The sequence below is a fragment of the Wolffia australiana genome, chromosome 10 (assembly GCF_029677425.1).
Source record: "Wolffia australiana isolate 7733 chromosome 10, ASM2967742v1".
Taxonomy (NCBI): domain Eukaryota; kingdom Viridiplantae; phylum Streptophyta; class Magnoliopsida; order Alismatales; family Araceae; genus Wolffia; species Wolffia australiana.
This window is the reverse complement of record NC_135844.1, coordinates 1,888,068-1,904,877: the sequence shown is the minus strand read 5'-3', so window position 1 is coordinate 1,904,877 and position 16,810 is coordinate 1,888,068. Positions and strand designations below refer to the sequence as shown.

Sequence of the window (16,810 nt, the reverse complement as noted above, 5' to 3'; positions counted from 1 at the left end):
TGACTAAGTCAATAACTCTAGACTAGGGTAGAAAGTAGCAGAAAGAGGGATAACTTGCCCTGATGCCCATGCCCATCAAACTTAGGGTTTCAGCGCTTAGCACACTCTTCTAGTCGACCTCCTGAAATCCACAACTTGTAGTGGGTGAAAATCTCTGCGCAATGTTTGAACATGCTTGATAAAAGGGATCAAAAGCTCTCTCATATTTTGTAGTCTTGTTTTATTTTTTGCAAAACATGTGATTAAAGCATCAATTATTTATCATAGAGAATTGAATGCCATTAAAACCCTTTGTAGACTAATGGCTTAACTTTGCTCAACTTTGGATTTATCTGGCCTCTCAAGTACAAGGAAATCCCCATAATACCATGTTATATATAATTCGTTCAAGATTTCTAGTCGCAGTGTCAGAATTCCTTCTTTGCGGCACTGTAAGTGCAAATACCTGTGCCTTAGATGGGAGGTGAATAGAGTGTATAGCAAATTTTATTCCGTTTTTAAGAGCGAGACTCTGCTCAAATAAAGTTTAGGTGCTCTTAGATATGTACTTCTGAGGTTGGAGTTCTCTGTATATCAGTCTAAGATGTATATTTAAGCCGAATTCAATTAGTATTAATGTATATGTAAACTTCAAGGGCTGGTTGAACTGCTCTGTTGCAAGTTAGACGTCAAGTGGAAATATTTTTCTCCCAATGCTCTTCAAGATCTTCTGCCTTAGAGCGAGTACTTCATCTGCCCATATTTTACCATCAAAATAATGTCTGCTAAAAGGTACATGGATTAATACATGCATTCTCAACCATGTTTTATTGCGTTTGAATGCGACTGATTCTACATTTGAGCATTTCTATTTCTGTCACATTATATTATATTCCAATCCTAGTCTCTAGTCCAACAGTCTCTAATTTTGATTTTTTATTCACATTCTTCTCTATCGTCTCAATTAAACAATTCGCCTATTTCAATCTTCTCGGTTTTAATTTTTCTTAACCCCAATGTCTCTCAAATAACAATTCTAAAATTAATGCCTCAAATGTAGTCTTAAGTTGAATTTGATATTGCCCCATCTTATTCATTCTATAAACATTTGACTCTTGAAATCCATCAAATCCAATTAATATAAATCCTCTCTTTTAATATCCCTTTCATCCAGCTCAAAAGTCACTAAGAGATCTCTCTACAGCAGTATAAACCATGTTTGAACCACTCTAAGTAACATTCTTCAACGTTTCATATTCATCTCTTAGCTAGGGTTTGACAGTTCCAGGTTGTAGAATGGAGCTAAGCCTTATCTAAAGTTTGGTGTTGTTTGGTCCCAGTCCAGTCCAGTCCCAATCTATTCATGTTGATTAGTAAAAATCAAAGAAGGGAAAATTGGCATGAATACTTTGCAGAGGAAAAATACATTACGTAAGTAATTTAAAAGGTCCATTTTGAAAAACCAAAACTCCTTTTAGATATTGCTACCTAGTCACACCACATAAACATAGCAATGCTTTGATGCCCCCTCACATACGTCGTGTTTAAAGAATGCACAATTTCAAAAGACGCTCCAAATTTTTAGATAATTGTACTACCATAAAATGATCACAAAAAAGCTCTGCACTTCACCATTGTCGTTGTCAAACTCCACAATTTCATTCACTTCACCATCTTCCTCATTGAAATCTTCACTACCTTTGTAAGCCAACATTTTAAAGTCGTGATGTAGATGTCGTCCTCTTTTGAAAGTGACAATCCCTCATTTTGCCGAAAAAGGCACTATGATGGTGCACTCAAACCCCAAATTGAAGAACTTTTTTGCAACCACTACAAGCTGTGAATATTTTGTAACCCAAAATCAGACGACCATTTGAGTGGATCATCATGATGACCAATGCAAGGCTCTCTTAAGTATTTATCTAATTCATCTACGGTAAACATTTGACCTGGACTTGTGCTTGTTTTCTATGGCTCTATCTATACAATTAATAATTTTGAGCACTTTAGAAGTAGACATGGTTGATCTTGAATAGTTCACTGGTTGGTTGAAGTTGAGGTTGACAATTTAGTGATGAATCACACAGTAATGTGGATGATAAAAAATGTCATCATTAGGAATAAACTCAGGCTTATTTCTTGGGTTTGATGTTGTCGCAACTGGGCATGTAGGCCTACCTTCAAGTGGTGTTGATAATCCTTCATTCCAGCATATGCAATTTCAAGCGACCTTGTTTGTTCATAGGACCCCTTGAGAGATCAGGATGCCGATTATCCATCGCACAGACTGTAGTCTGATTGATCTAATAAAAGTTGATGCACCCTCAAAACAGTAAATAATGTAGTCGCTTGTGACTGTGAAAGGATGTTACTATCATCACAAATGCTTTCTAGTTCATCATAAATCTTTCTCTAGAAATTCTAGTCTTTACCGATGATCGAATAGCTTACTTTATTTATATTTAGATAATCATTTGTTATCTTGACTAATACAATTATCCTCACATAAGCTGCTTCAATCTCTTAATATGTGGAATTCTACCTGGTGGGAACATCTTCAATAAAAGAGTTCTAATTTTCCATGCCCAAATCATGGTAGTACAACAGTGGCGAACTATCTATGGTGATGCTCCAACACCAATGAAATGTTTTCAAAGTCTATATTTAGTTTCTTTAAATGAAAACTGAGTGTTATTCAAGAGAATATATTGGTCGTTGATGTCCTCACAAGGTGAGCTTGTAGCCCCTGAAGTACAGGCCAAAGTATGTATTAATTGTTTTTCAAAAGAAGCATCCTAATTATAAAAAATTCATAACCTTAAGTACCTAGCTTCTTCAATCCTCATTGCACCGTCAAATTTAGAACATGCCATGCATGGTGTGTGATATTGGTTGGTCGAATTTGAGCCAGAAACGTTCATGAACCTTTCTAAAGTTTCAGCCATAGTTTTATTATTATTGGCATTGTCAATTGTGGTAGGAAGCACCTAGGGAACAAAGAAAAAAATCAATTCAGCCAATACTATAAAATAAGTTATTAGTGATGAGTGACATTGTTTGTGAGGTTATAATCATTAAACATGGTGTGTACTACCTAGGCCAAGTATGCACCTTTATGAGAACCAACTAATTGATGAACACTAAGTAATCATTCATGAAGGGTCCATATGGTATCAATTCAATGCATAGTGATCCCAAGTATGGTGAATCGGTTTGAGGTTGTGGTGGCGACGATGTCCACGCATCGACACCGGACGCGTCACCACCGTCGTCCGAAGACAACACGACTACTAAAGACTTGCTGCCTTCGTCACCAAATCAAGTCAGCGCATCAGGCACGTCTCCACCCACGCAGGCCCCCTCACGTGTCCTGACACGTACCCAAAGGCAGATCCAGAACTGCCCCCTGACGCGACGTGAAACCACGTCGCTCGTCACGTCACTCGTCTTTATTTTTATTTCTATTTCTTTAAACTGTATTTTCTCTTTCCTCCAAGGCCTATATGTATAGGTCATTGTTTCAAGAAACAGTCATTATTCAAGAATTGAGTTTATTTTTAACTCTTCTTGGGGGACTGCCCAGCCTCCCCTATCCCTTCTCCAACCCTCCTGCCACCGCCGCCTCGCGTCGCCGGCCTTCTTCCTCTCCATCCTCCTTTCCCCTCTCCTTCCCTCTCTTTTTCTCCTTCCCTCTTGTCTCTCTTCTCTCTCTCCTTCTCTTCCCTCGCCCTTGGCCTCCCAAGGTCGCCGCCCCAGGCCGCCCAGGGCAGCCCACCCTAGGCCGCCCAAGGCAGCCACCCCAGGCCGCCCAAGACCGCTGCCCTAGGCCGCCTAGGGCAGCCCCCCCCCAGGCTGCCCAAGGTTGCTACCCCAGGCCGCCCAAGGCAGCCAGCCCTATGCCGCCCAAGGCTACTGCCTAGGGCCGCCCAAGGCTACCGCTATCCTTGTGCCACCCAAGGCGCGCCATCCGCACTGGTGCTCGTGCACGCCTGCTCTGTCTGTGTCCGCTCGTTCGTCTCGCTTTTTGCTAGGGCTGTACAACGCCCGGAACGCCCAGACCTTCTCTTCCAGTGGGCCATTCAACGCCCGGAAAATCACCCAGTCTCGACACAAACAGAATTCCCCACAACCTCTTCACACACTACGGTGCCGAGGTATGCCTGAACTCTTTGGTGTCGACGTGTTCCTCGTCCAGTGTTCCGAGAGAATTCTCCACCGCCATCAGATTTGATTTGATTTGGAATTCCCTAAAATTCTCTCTATCTTGAACTTCTCTCATGACGTGAATTCGAGTATTGAATTTGGTGCTTCGGCATCGTCGCGGTGGTTGAAGACAATACTCCCCCCCTTGACGAGGAACGGGGCTGCACCACCTGTATTTCATCGGTTTTAAGTTCCGAATTCGATCACGTGAAATTCTGTGGTCTCTTTTATCCATACATTCAAATCCGTCTAGTAACCTCCACCCGCCATTGTCCTAACCATCCCCACAATCGTCCTTTTCCAAAGCTGTCCTGCATCAGGTTGTTTTTTGCATCATCAATTCGTGCATAGATGGACAAAAGCTTTCTGAAAATTTGGATGATCAATGATCAGGAAAGGTAGATCCACATTCACAATGAGGTCTAACAAAAGTGCTTTTGCTTCCTTAGGAGATCTGCTGCTTGACGATATAAAGCATACGTGCTTACATAATCTAGAATAGGTTATGTAGGCATAGGTTCCTACACATCCACACTTTTAGTATTTTTAAAATAACCTGAAATACGCTTCATGCCAAATGGGGGATTTAATTCAGTGTGTTTCTTGATATGCCATGCTTTCAAGTGCTCACATATCTTTGATGTGCCCTAGTCTTATCCTAGTCACTATTCTATCCATTCCTTTACAAAGTTTGCATGTATAAGCTGATGGAAATATATGCGGCTGGCAAGCCAATCGCGCATTCCATGGCTCGTTCCATGTTCATTAATACAACATATTCATTATAGTGTATGTGTGATGCTTATAATGAAGTCCATGAATACATGATCTGACTTAGTGAATTATGATACAATCATAATAAGGAGATCACTAGTCTTCAAGCATGTGTTCTAAATATTCCTATTTGAAGGATACTTGAGATGGACATTGAAGTATTCAAATAAAATAGCTCTATCTAGCCTCACTCATATGATGAGTATGGTCTTTCCCTTAGCCATTAGTGTGGAGTGACTACGGATAGATAGGGGATATTCTTTAGTTGAAAGAGTTCACTGAATTGATCCGTATGAATACCTAAATGGTATTATACCAAACTATTAATCAGGTTGATTCACGTCACGGTTGTGTAAGTTGGCCCTTAGACCTGAGACTCCAAATACGTCTTGTGGATGGACAATTATACTTTGACTATGCCTTACGTGTCCCTAATCATGGGATTCTAAATAGTCTTAGTTCGGGTGTATCATGAAGTTCACAAACATGATTGAGTGGTCAAGATGGGATTTTACACCCTCGGTATAAGAGGTGACAGCTCAAAGAAGATGATGTGATGAAGTCATCGGCCAAGGTAGTGAAATATCAGAGAAGAGTTCTTCGACGATTTCCAAACGCATCTGTACTAACTCAAATGACCGATTAAGGTTTGATAGTTGACCATACCCTAAGTCGTCCTATGAGCGTCAAGTGGATTACGGATTATACGTACACAGTAACCGATGACGAACATGTTCCATGAGTGAGTTGATACACATTCCTTTGTATCTTCTAGAGCATGAGGTGTAGCTCAGCACCCTACTTGTTGGAGACTCAACCTATCGATTGGGTTAAATTGATCCGACATTAATTAATCTATATGTTGATATAGTTAATTAATTTATAAGGCCAATAAAGGTTACTGGGCTAATGGAGTAGTTAACTAGATTGATACATGGGCATAGAGGGTCACACGCAAATGGCATTTTGGACGTCGGAAGATATACTTAAGCTTTGGGAGTCTTTATTAAAAATACCAACTTAGTATAAATAGGGGAAGACCCTGTACAAAGTTCAACCAGGCAAGAATTTTTTATGGGCCTTCCCCTTCTTCTCCCTTCACCCACACCTCCTCTCCACTCCCAATGCGATCGGGACAGCGTAACGATGACGACGGAGATTAAACCGGGCTCGTCAATGAGAAGGAGGATATTCAACGTGTCGAGGACTATGTGGATATATCTATGATGTAACACGATGGTCAAAGTTGACCCCTCATGTTACGTTCGGAAGGTAGACTTTAAATGCAATGAAATGACGTGAATTAACATATATGATTTAAGTAAATATTAACAAGAAATACGATGATCGTCGACTGACCTGGGACACAATCCAGCTATACGACACACGGCGGGTTTTGTCACAATTCAAGCTCCCAATGAACGATGTGAACAGATCGAAAGACAACGAGTATGGAAAGTTTATGTCTTAGAGCGTCCACACCGTCAACATAATCGAATAGTCCCAATACCAGCAAAGAAAGGTCTTATTCCGGATACGGTAGCTAATCCTAAAATTTACGTAAGATTCTCTCTCGGCAGCGGAGCAGTCTTAATATCAGCATTGGAGAAAATAATTAAAACTGTAGGCAAAGGGGAAAAGATGAACCTGACGCTTTGTGCTGAGAGGTAGCGTTCACGTGGCCGAAAGTAAATCCGAGGAGTGTCAGGACGATACCGACGTAATGATCCGATGATACTCTGGCTATGGAAGTCGTGGTCTGCACACCGTGATGCACGTACGATTGATGAAGGGGCCGTGTTTGTGCAACAACAGACTTCTTCCGTATGGAATTTCTGATGTCCAGTAACGTTCAAGGAAGGTGACCACGTGTAATTGGCAATTGAGAAGGTACGATGACAATCCTGGGGTTGGTCAACAATTTTTAATCACGACCATCACACTCCAGCATAGAGTAATTCCATCGACGCGGTGACTATGAGGAGAAGCCAGAGCATGCGGTTCACCGGGCGTAGTAACAGACCGAAACTGATACATCATTGGAGTACAATACAACGTGATTTGTGAATGATTGTCCACCGGCAGGACAGCCGAGCTATCGGAATGGTAAGATGTGCGAGGAGTGATATCCCGGCGATAGATGAATTGCCCTTCCAACAATTCTCACCAAAATTGTCCTTACGATCAACGATATGATATCCAAATGTCTTTCTGCAGGGCGACAGGTCCATTGAAGCTGAGAGATTTAGCCTTCACGACTCCGAGGCAAATATTAGGGATGTTCAGTCAACGATGAGAACAATTGGCAACAAATTCCCAGAGGCAAAAAGATCACAAACCCCAGGAGATAGAACCGCCGAATGTGAATAAATCTGAGTGATCATGCCGACTATGGAGAGAATAAAGTAGGAAGTCGTTCCATATGGCACAAGCCGTTCACGGATTTGAGAACGGTGGAGATTCACAGCCGCAGTCCAGGGTGCTTCTTCAGCAGCAGCGAACAGGTTTGAAATATTCACTCCAGCGGCATCAGCTCAGTAAGGTAGATCGTCTTCTCCAATGCTGATACAACACCAACTATAACCGAGATGATGCAAGTCGAAAATCAACTTCCAACAAAACTTTCTTCTCAAACAACAATAACTTCTTCTACGATGTATTTCTTCTTTTGTTCTTCTTTGAGGACTTCTTCTTCTTCAGAAAACAAGCACCATAACACCTCTTCTTCTTCAGGAACAAAAGCACGATAGGAAAACAAAATAGCTGCCAATAACTGAGACTAGATCTGGATTTTCCACAAAATGACACACTGACTTCCCATGTCCACCCCTGCCCCTTCTTATGGAGAGGGAGTGGCAGTTGTGGATGGCCCTATTGGGCCTTCTTTTAAGGGGAAAGCCTATTGAGCTTCCCCTTAAAAGGGTTCTTTAGGGGAGGGAAGAGGTCCAAAAGAATTTCCTCCCCCTAAAGATGACACTAATTCACAACTTAAAATATAAAACGAAAACGCATGCAACAGGCCGGTACTCATGCAGGAGGGCCCTCCCGACAGTCCAAAGATGACAAAAATGAAAATTACATAAAGACACACGACATGAAGTGAGACGACGACGTCGCTTCTCAAACCTGATAGTAGAACTGTAGATTTTTCACGTCGGTGCGGGCTCCACGACGTGGCTGATGACGGGTCGGGGCGCGATCGACTGGATGGTCCTCCATCAGTCTAGAGGCTGCACAGATGAGTAGCTTGACTCATATTGCTCTGGGACCAAATAAATCACGGATGCAATCCATGCGCAGGTATTTCATTCAATGGTTTTATCGATGCCGTTCGATTCTGTTTAAGTCTTCCGCTGTGGAATGTTTTGATCTCTTCATCCATATCAAGGCCTATAGAACCCAACATAGTATTGATGACATGCAATGAATCTTGACGTTGTAAAGCCTAGATGTCATTCACATTGGCATTAATTCTAAATCAGTTCTTGTACTGTAGAGTACATGGCCTTCACCCAGTTCGCATAATCTAAAGCTATTTAGACTTTGAGACTAAAAATAAAAATAGCAAAAAATCTAATCAAGATGATATAATGCACCATGGAAGCCCAACATAATATGAAATTAGAATAAAAAATGAAAACCAAGAGGAACATGAAGAACGAGAGAATAATAAGAACTAGAAGAAAGAAAGATGAAAAGAAGAAAAAATGATAATGCAGGAAAAATAACAAGAAACTAAGAAGAAGAGAATGGGATGAATAGAAAAAGAAAAGACAAAAATAAAGGAATATTAAAAGAACAAGAAAGGACGGTTAAAAGAAGAAGAAGAGATCAAGAATGGAAGATTTAAAGATGTAGAATGGAATATAAAAAGAAGAAAAAGAAAAGAATAAACGAATATAAAAATAATAAGAAGAGAGAAATAAAGGAAGATGAAAGGAAGAGTAAAAAAGAAACAAGATGAAAACAAGGAGAAGAGAAAAAAAAAAAAAGATGAAAAGAAGAAGATAAAATGGAAGGAAGAAGAAAGAACAAAGGAAGATGAAAATAAGAAGCGTAGAGACCAGAGGGGGAGGAGCGGGATCATGTGGGGGAGGAGAAAGCAGCAAGCGTGGCTGTGTTTGTTGTGTGTGGGGGGGGGGGGGGGAATAAATACATATTATTTAATATTGGGTCCTTGTCTTGTTGGCTTTGGACTAGATCTGGACCAATCGGCCAGTCAACCCGGGAATGTCAAACCAACTGGTCCCTGTCGGGTTTGGTTCGGTCTGACTGGTCCCTGGTCCATAATGACAAATCCTGCTCTTAGCATTCAGATATTCCATTATTAATTTAATTGCATTGAACTAAATTCAAAATATGTTAACTCTTTGAATAATCTGTTAACCTTCATGCGATGAAGAAAAGATAATGGTTGTGTCAACATATTCACCATCATAAAATGAAGAAAATATAATGATTGTCTCAAGGTCTTCAAAGAAATTGGATCATAGGTAGGGTGATGCCGGACGTCGTCTCAACGGCGTCCGACCGTCACCGAGGGTAGGAACTCGGTGTCGTATCACTAACTAATCGGTTCACGTCCGCGACGTCAACCGATGGATATGCGGAGAACAGGAATGTATGTATGACGATAACGAGGATGATGGTCCTACTTTGGTACGTGCAATGCGCCGACAAGCTATGAGAGCCAACCCGGAGCGGGGACGGGGTCGCCAAGCTGGGTCGAACCAGCCCTCCAAGTCGTCCGAGGTGGGTCGAGGGCGCGCACGCCGTCGAATGGGATAACTCCCACTGGAATGCTCACACGCGTCGGGCGTCCCGACTCATGCGGACAGGTAAGACGCTCGTCTTTGTTTCGTCGTTCTCTCAATCTGTCTCACTCACCTATCTAACCCGAGCGCGGTGGAGGCAATACGAAAGAGTACTGTAAGAAATAAGGACCGAAGAAGCGAGGGTAGCAAAGTACCTACGTCGCGGGGCGACGGTAGACTCGAGTAGGAGCTTCCACGAGAGGAGCCACTGGTGGGGGAGTATGCCAATCACGAGCACGTGACAAGGGGAGGCGACCGGGCGCAGCAGCAGCAGTGCAGCAGCAAGAGCGGGGGCGGCGCGCGCGGCGCAGCTCGGCGGTGACGATCGATGCGGACTCACGGTGCAAGCTCACGGCGGACCCGGCAGTCGTGCTTGCGGCGCGCCGGTCGAGCAGGTCGCACTCACGGTCGGCTCGGCGCGGCAGTGTGGCAGCACGCACGGCGCTCGCGCGACAGCAGGAATGGCGGCAGCACACGCGGCGCGGCTCGGCGGCGGCGGTTGGGCAGGCACACGGCGGCGGCACGACCAGGTCGCGCAGCTGGTGGCCCTGCTGGTCGCGCAGGCGAGTCGCGCGGCGCGGGCGCGACTGGCGGCTGCGTGGCGCGGCGTCAGCGCGGCTCGAACGGCGGGCGGCGCAGCGGCGGCCCTAGTGGCGCGCGGCGGCGCGGCTGCGCGCGCGGGCGACGGCGCTGCTCGAGCAGCGGGCGGCGCAACGCGGCCCTGGCGGCGCTGGCGCGAGGCGGCGCGCGGACTCGGCTAACAGAGGGCGGTCGGGCGCGGCAGCGAGCCGCGCGAGGCTCAGAGCGCGCGGCGGCAGCGCGCTGGCGCTGTGGACGGCGCGCGTGAGCCGCAGCGCGCGGCCGGCGAGCGGCCGCGCCAGCGTGGCGCGCGCGGGCGCGCGAGGCGGTCGCCGGATTCAGCGACGTGACTCGAGCGAGGGGCGGCGCAGCGGTGGTCTCCTTCTCTTCCCCTTCTCTTCTCCTTCTCTTCTTCCTTTCTTCTTCTTCTTCTTTCTTCTCTTCTTCTCCACGACCTGACCCCTTCCCTTCCAAAAGTGCAATTCAGATTTAGGTCAAAGGTGAGGGAAGCGCCCACCTCTTCCCCTTATATATGGGTGAAGATGGGCCCTTCCTTAAGTCCAAAAACACAAAAGAAAAGGAAAGGAAAATAAGGAAAGAAAGTATGGAAACAGGCTTGTCAGGCCTAACATAGAAACAAGGGGGGGGGGGGAGGGGTTCCTCATATGGGCCCTTCCCCCGCTACACGACAATACGAATAAAGTGAAAAACTATAGAATAAAGTAACTGACGGTATCGGTGTGCTCCGGTGGTCGGCGTCCGCGTCATGCCGAGTAACGGAATGCGGGATCCCGTGTTGCTGCGGCGGCTCGTCGTGGTAGCTGGACTCGTCTCGGTGGCGAGCTGGGTAGTGACGGCTCCTCGGGTGCTGAGTCGGGGACGTCCTGCTGCTCCTCTGCTGCTGGCTCGATGACGACCGGTGGTGACGCGCCATCATAGGGTTTACACAATTCTAGGTTACTTTTTTCCTTTTATATTACATGTGGACCTTAAATATACAAAATGTGCGTTTATGAGTTGACTAAATTCAAAGCTTTCTAATTTATGAAAAATTGAAATATTATATCAAAGATAATGACATGCAGTCAAAGTAATATACACAGAAACGAAGAGAGAAAAATGAGGAATGAGAAATAGATAGAGACATGGAGAGAGATAGAGCGAGAGATGGAGAGGGAGAGAAATAAAGTGAGGGATAAAGAAATAAAGAGGGAGAGAAATAAAGAGAGAGAAAGAAGAATAAATAAATAAAGAGCGAGTAATAAATAAAAAGAGAGAAAAATAGAGAGAGATAAATAAAGAGATAGAGGGAGGAATAAAGAGGGAGAGGGAAATAGATAGAGAGAAATAAAGAGAGGGAGGGAAATAGAGAGAGAGAGAGTAGTAAAGAGAGAAAGGGAAATAGAGGTATATAAATAAAGAGAGAGGGAAATAAAGAGAGAGAGAGGAAATAGTGTGTGAGAGAGGAAATAGAAGGGAGAACAATAGAGAGAGAGAGAGAGAGATAGTGTTGTAAAGAGAGAGAGGGGGGGGTGAAGTCTTAACTAAATCGTTACATAAAATGCAGTTCGTTCGTACTTACCATCCCCAATCCACTAGACTCGCACACATTTGGGTCATCTCACTCGGCAAACATCCGCCGCCCAAGATAAACAAACACATCACATTCCGGATACCATCTTCACAAGAGCCTGGAAATTATCAGCGGACCTCCCCCCAGCTCGAACCTGCCTTGCCGCCACCGCCTTCATCTCCACAGCCCTCTTCTTCATCTTCCTCCCCTCCTCCGTCCTCAGAACAAGGTCCAACGCTGCAGCAATCCCTTCTCTGGTTATCGTTCCTTCAGGAAAACCCACCCCCGTCTTCCACAAATGAGAAATGCACCGCGCGTTCAACATCTGGTCGCCAAAGAAAGGCCTACAGATCATGGGCACGCCGGCAGAGAGCCCCTCCAGCACCGAATTCCACCCGCAGTGGCTCACAAACGCGTCCACTGCTTCATGCTTCAAAACCTCCGCTTGAGGGCTCCACTCCACCACCAGTCCCTTCTCCGCGGTCCTGCTCAGAAACCCTTCCGGCAAAGCCCCCCAGTACCTCCTCTTCAGAGCCCACACAAACGGCGTTCCGCTCTCCTCCAGCCCTTGAGCGAGCGCGCCTAGCTCGGTCTCCCCCAGAGCCGCCACGGTCCCGAACGCGACGTAAGCCACCGAGCCGGCGGCCCGGGCGTCGAGCCAGCTTAGACAGCCGCTCTCGTCTTCCTTAACGGGCCTGGGGAGAAGGAAGTTGAGAGCTCCGAGAGGGAGAAACTTCGCGTACTTGGCCCGTAGACTGTCCAGCAGGTCTACGTCGAGTCCTTCGAAGGCGTTCATGGCGACCGCGGCGGCTCGCGGCAGCGCCGGAACCATGCCGTGGAGAATGCGCGCGATGGGGAAGTCGCGGTCGCCGGAGAGGATACCGCTGGGCAGGTCGCGGACGCGCGTCCCCGCCATGCCGGGGATGAAGCCGAGGTCTTCGTCCGGGTCGGGCTCGGTCCGGCGGAGCGAATCGGTGGCGATGTGGGCGGAGAAGCTGTGCGGGCCGCCGGGCCAGACCGCCACCCACGGAGCTCCTTCCCCGGCCAAGTCCGCCGCGAACCAGTTGAAGCAGTCGCTGATAAGGAAGCCGACCGGAGCTCCGCCGGTGCAGCGGACCGCCTCCGCCATCGCCTTGGCGTAGCTCTCCGGCGCGGCGAGGAGGAAGGCCGCGAGATCCTTGTCAACTTCGTCGCTGTTTGCTAAGCCCACGTCGTAGAAGTTTAAGTTTGGTGGAGGGGCGGCAGCGGCGGAGAGCGCGGCGGCGGCGCGCGCGGAGGTGAGGAAAGAGAAGGTGACTTGCGGGGCCGCCGCGGCGAGCCCGCCGGCGAGCACGTGCAGCGGCTGGTCGTGGCTTCCGAAGGGAAAGGCTAGCACTGCGACGTGCATCTTCGCTCTCTCTCTATTTTTCTGTGTTGGAATAGCTTAGAAGGGAATTAAGAGTAGTAGAAGGACAGTGTTATTGTATTCGAGATCTAGGCCACCTACCACTATCATTAAAACGTGGGGTGGGTAGAGTCCAGTTTGATGAGTTTGGTAAGGGGGAAAACCGGGAGAAATGTGAAGGCAGTGGTGGATCTGAGCAGACGGGCAATGAAGTGGCCAAGTAGGCGATAGTGCTACTCCTGAAGGTGGGTGCCGCGCTTGATATCATGCAGGCTTCATGCAGATATCATATGATTTGAGGGTGAAAGTTACGAATTTCTCTATCCTTGAATCCCCTATAATGTGTGAATCTCCCTGACATACTGTTCCATCCAGTTCTCCTTCTCCTTTTGCCATCTCTCCATTCCTGAGTCATTATCATCTCTGTGTGACGCCTTTAATGACGCTCTGTGTGTGGTGGCAGGGGAGTGACTCCCTGTGGCAGTGGCGGCAGGGATCCAAAGGTAACTCTCAGGATGAAAATAAAGATCCTCTTTATTAAAACTTCACCGTTGTCTACATCAAAGGAGGGATTTTTTATAAATGTTGCCCGTGACTTTTTTAAAAAGGTATAAAAGGAAAATGTTCAAAAAGGGAATTTCAATGTGTTCACCTCCGGTAGTGGAATCAACCATTTTGTTGACCATTCAATTTCCCCTTTTACCTCCCATCATCATTCCCTGAACTTTTTGTAAAAATTTAAGAGAAGAAGTCAATGACAAAAAATGAGAGAGAAAGAACAACTCGTATGGTTACAAGTTCATATTTATACTGATATATACTTTGTTAAAATTGTCATCTTCTATTTTGAATCCTAGCCGCTATAACTATCATTTTAAAATTTAATCGTTGAGGTCTATCTTTAATCCTATATATATTTTAATCCTAACCACATATATTGTATCCTATCTAGGTTAAAGCCTATCTTGAAACTGAAGTGCTAATCTCATACATAGTACAGGGAATGTGATTGATTCTCACTAGTCTACTCTTAACTTAAATCCTATTGGGTGGAGAAGTCAATTATCTGGTTATCTTGTCAAGATGGAATCCGTTACACTACCCTCAAGCCAAACGACAGCTTCAATTATTTTTAGCTTGTCATGCAGAGTAGTAAACCTTAATTTGGGGGAGATTTTCTCAGGATATCTGCAAGTTGTCCAGAGCTTTTGATGAAATCAATAACCAATTTCTTGGCAGCGACTTGTTTCTGAACAAAGTGAATGTCTATTTCAATGTGTTTGGTCCTTCCACAAAAAAACAGATTTTCGGCAACATATGTTGCGCCAACGCATTCACCAAAGAAGTTGAGACGCATTGACTATAATTTTAATTTCATTCAGCACTCATTTGATCATAATAATCTCAATGCGTTGACCACTTGTTTAGATTCAGTCTCTATGCATGATCATGCTACTTTGGGCTGCGTCCAAGACTTTAAAAAACAAGTTACTTTCAACATAGATAAGATATGATTGCGTCAATCCTTTTTCACTAATATCTCTAGAATCCATTGCTTCTCGCCATTTCTGAGACTTTAAATCTTGAACTGTCTCATCTTATGTCAGAGGATGACCATCCTTGAAATGTCATGTCTCGGTTTCACCTAAAGCAATATATCTAACACAATGATCAGAGTGTCTTGGTAGTCTTCTTGACCAACGTGGCTTTTGTGTATGCACTTGATCATGTTCTGTCGCAAAGCCCTCACTGATGAGGAAGTAGTTGTGTTCTGGATTGGAATCTCTTCCCAAAATACTTTCGATTCTTACTACCTTCTCGTAGATGATATTCGTCCTCTAAAAAGATGGTCATATTCTTAAAAAAACACTATACTCATAATGGCAGTAAAAGTATAACTGGCAGTACAATCTTTGGGTATCCAACAAGTATGGATAGCTTAGTTTGTGATTCTAGGAAATCTGGGGAATGCCTCTTCACATGGGCTGGACATCCCCTACTTTAATGTACTCAAGTTGGGTTTTTATTGTATTTCATATTTCATATGGAGTGGAAGTCACAAACATGCTCAGTAGGATGTTCAATATATGCTCTGATGTTTCAAGTGCATATCCCCAAAGATATGTTGGTAATTTCATGTAGGTTATCATAGATAGTACCATGTCAACCAAAGTCAGATTTCTACTCTTCAACAAACCATTCATTTGTGTAGTTTAGGGAGGAGTCAGCTGAGTTAGGATACATTATCCTTAATAAACTTTATGAACTTGGTACCAAAGTATTATCCTCCTTTATAAGAACAAAGAGATTTGATAATATTTACTTGTTTATATACTTAGTTCTTAAAATCCTTGATTTCTAAAATTCTTTAGGTCTATAATTAATCAATTATACCTCATTCGAATCCAAAAAAATCATTAATGTGGGTAATGAAGTAAGAACTGCCAGATCTTGCTTAGATAGGCATAGGACTGCATATATCAAAATATACTAGTTCAAAAATGCGTCTTGGCACAATGTGCATTCCCAGATAATGGTGATTTGGATAGTTTTCCCATAATGCACAATTTGGAGGTCGCATATGATTCAAAATCAACAGGATGCAAGCATGCATATGTATGTAACTTAAGGAATCTCCCATTTCCTACATGTCTAAGTTTGTAGTGCCACAAGTAGGTAGTATTGGCACACAATTTAATTTCATTAAGTGAAAAGTCTACTAAGAGATTATAGCAAAAAAATTAATCAAATATAAACCATTGACTAATGGTTCTTAACGTATTGTAAAAATAAACAAACAATATCTTTTCATAACGGTTACACACTATTGAAGTCTATCCAAACAAGAAACATTTAAAAGTTTTTTATTATGTTCGGAACATAAAAGAAATCTTACAAAGACATAAAAATATCTATATGCAAGCTTGAGGTTTATGTTCCCCATAGTGATAGTAGTAACTATTGTGATTAGAGAAGTTTGTGCAGTGTGGTGCAGTGCGGTGTGAATTTTTGCACTGCCTATGCGATTTTTCATTCGCACAAAACCCCTTCTGTGCTGTTCGTTGCAAATTTGTGTGGGAATTCAGACCGCACATCGCATAACTTTGCTTATATCAAATGAACTTTTTATTGTACATTAAATATTTCTTGTTCTCTATAAATCATTTATAAGTATGAAATTAACATTTACTAATTAACTTATGATAATCATACTTTATCATTATTAGATATATAGCCGACATTCATTCTGAATAAATTATTTATAACTATGAAATCAACATTTAGTAATTACGTGATAAATTATTTATACGTTGATAAATTAATAATAATTTATCAACATTAGATACCTCGTTGACATTCATGCTGAAAAAAATAATTACAAAAATGAAATTAACATTTACTAATTACATTACAATAATAATTTATCAACATTAGATATCTAGTTGACATTATTTTTGCTATAGATTGTTTATAAGTATGAAATTAACATTAATGTTTTGAAAT

At 43.8% G+C, this 16,810-nt stretch overlaps 1 protein-coding gene across 1 annotated transcript; it reads right to left on the bottom strand.

Moving 5' to 3' along the window:
* Window positions 1-11,857: 11,857 nt before the first annotated feature.
* On the bottom strand, window positions 11,858-13,411 carry LOC144708700 (flavonol 3-O-glucosyltransferase-like). Its single transcript, XM_078582125.1, has one exon. It carries the CDS (start codon window positions 13,307-13,309, stop codon window positions 12,011-12,013), a length of 1,299 nt encoding a protein of 432 aa, XP_078438251.1. The 5' UTR covers window positions 13,310-13,411; the 3' UTR covers window positions 11,858-12,010.
* Window positions 13,412-16,810: the final 3,399 nt, after the last annotated feature.

Bases quoted from the DNA above. Each gene is read 5' to 3' on its own strand.
- LOC144708700 (XM_078582125.1), bottom strand. From the start codon at position 13,309: ATGCACGTCGCAGTGCTAGCCTTTCCCTTCGGAAGCCACGACCAGCCG.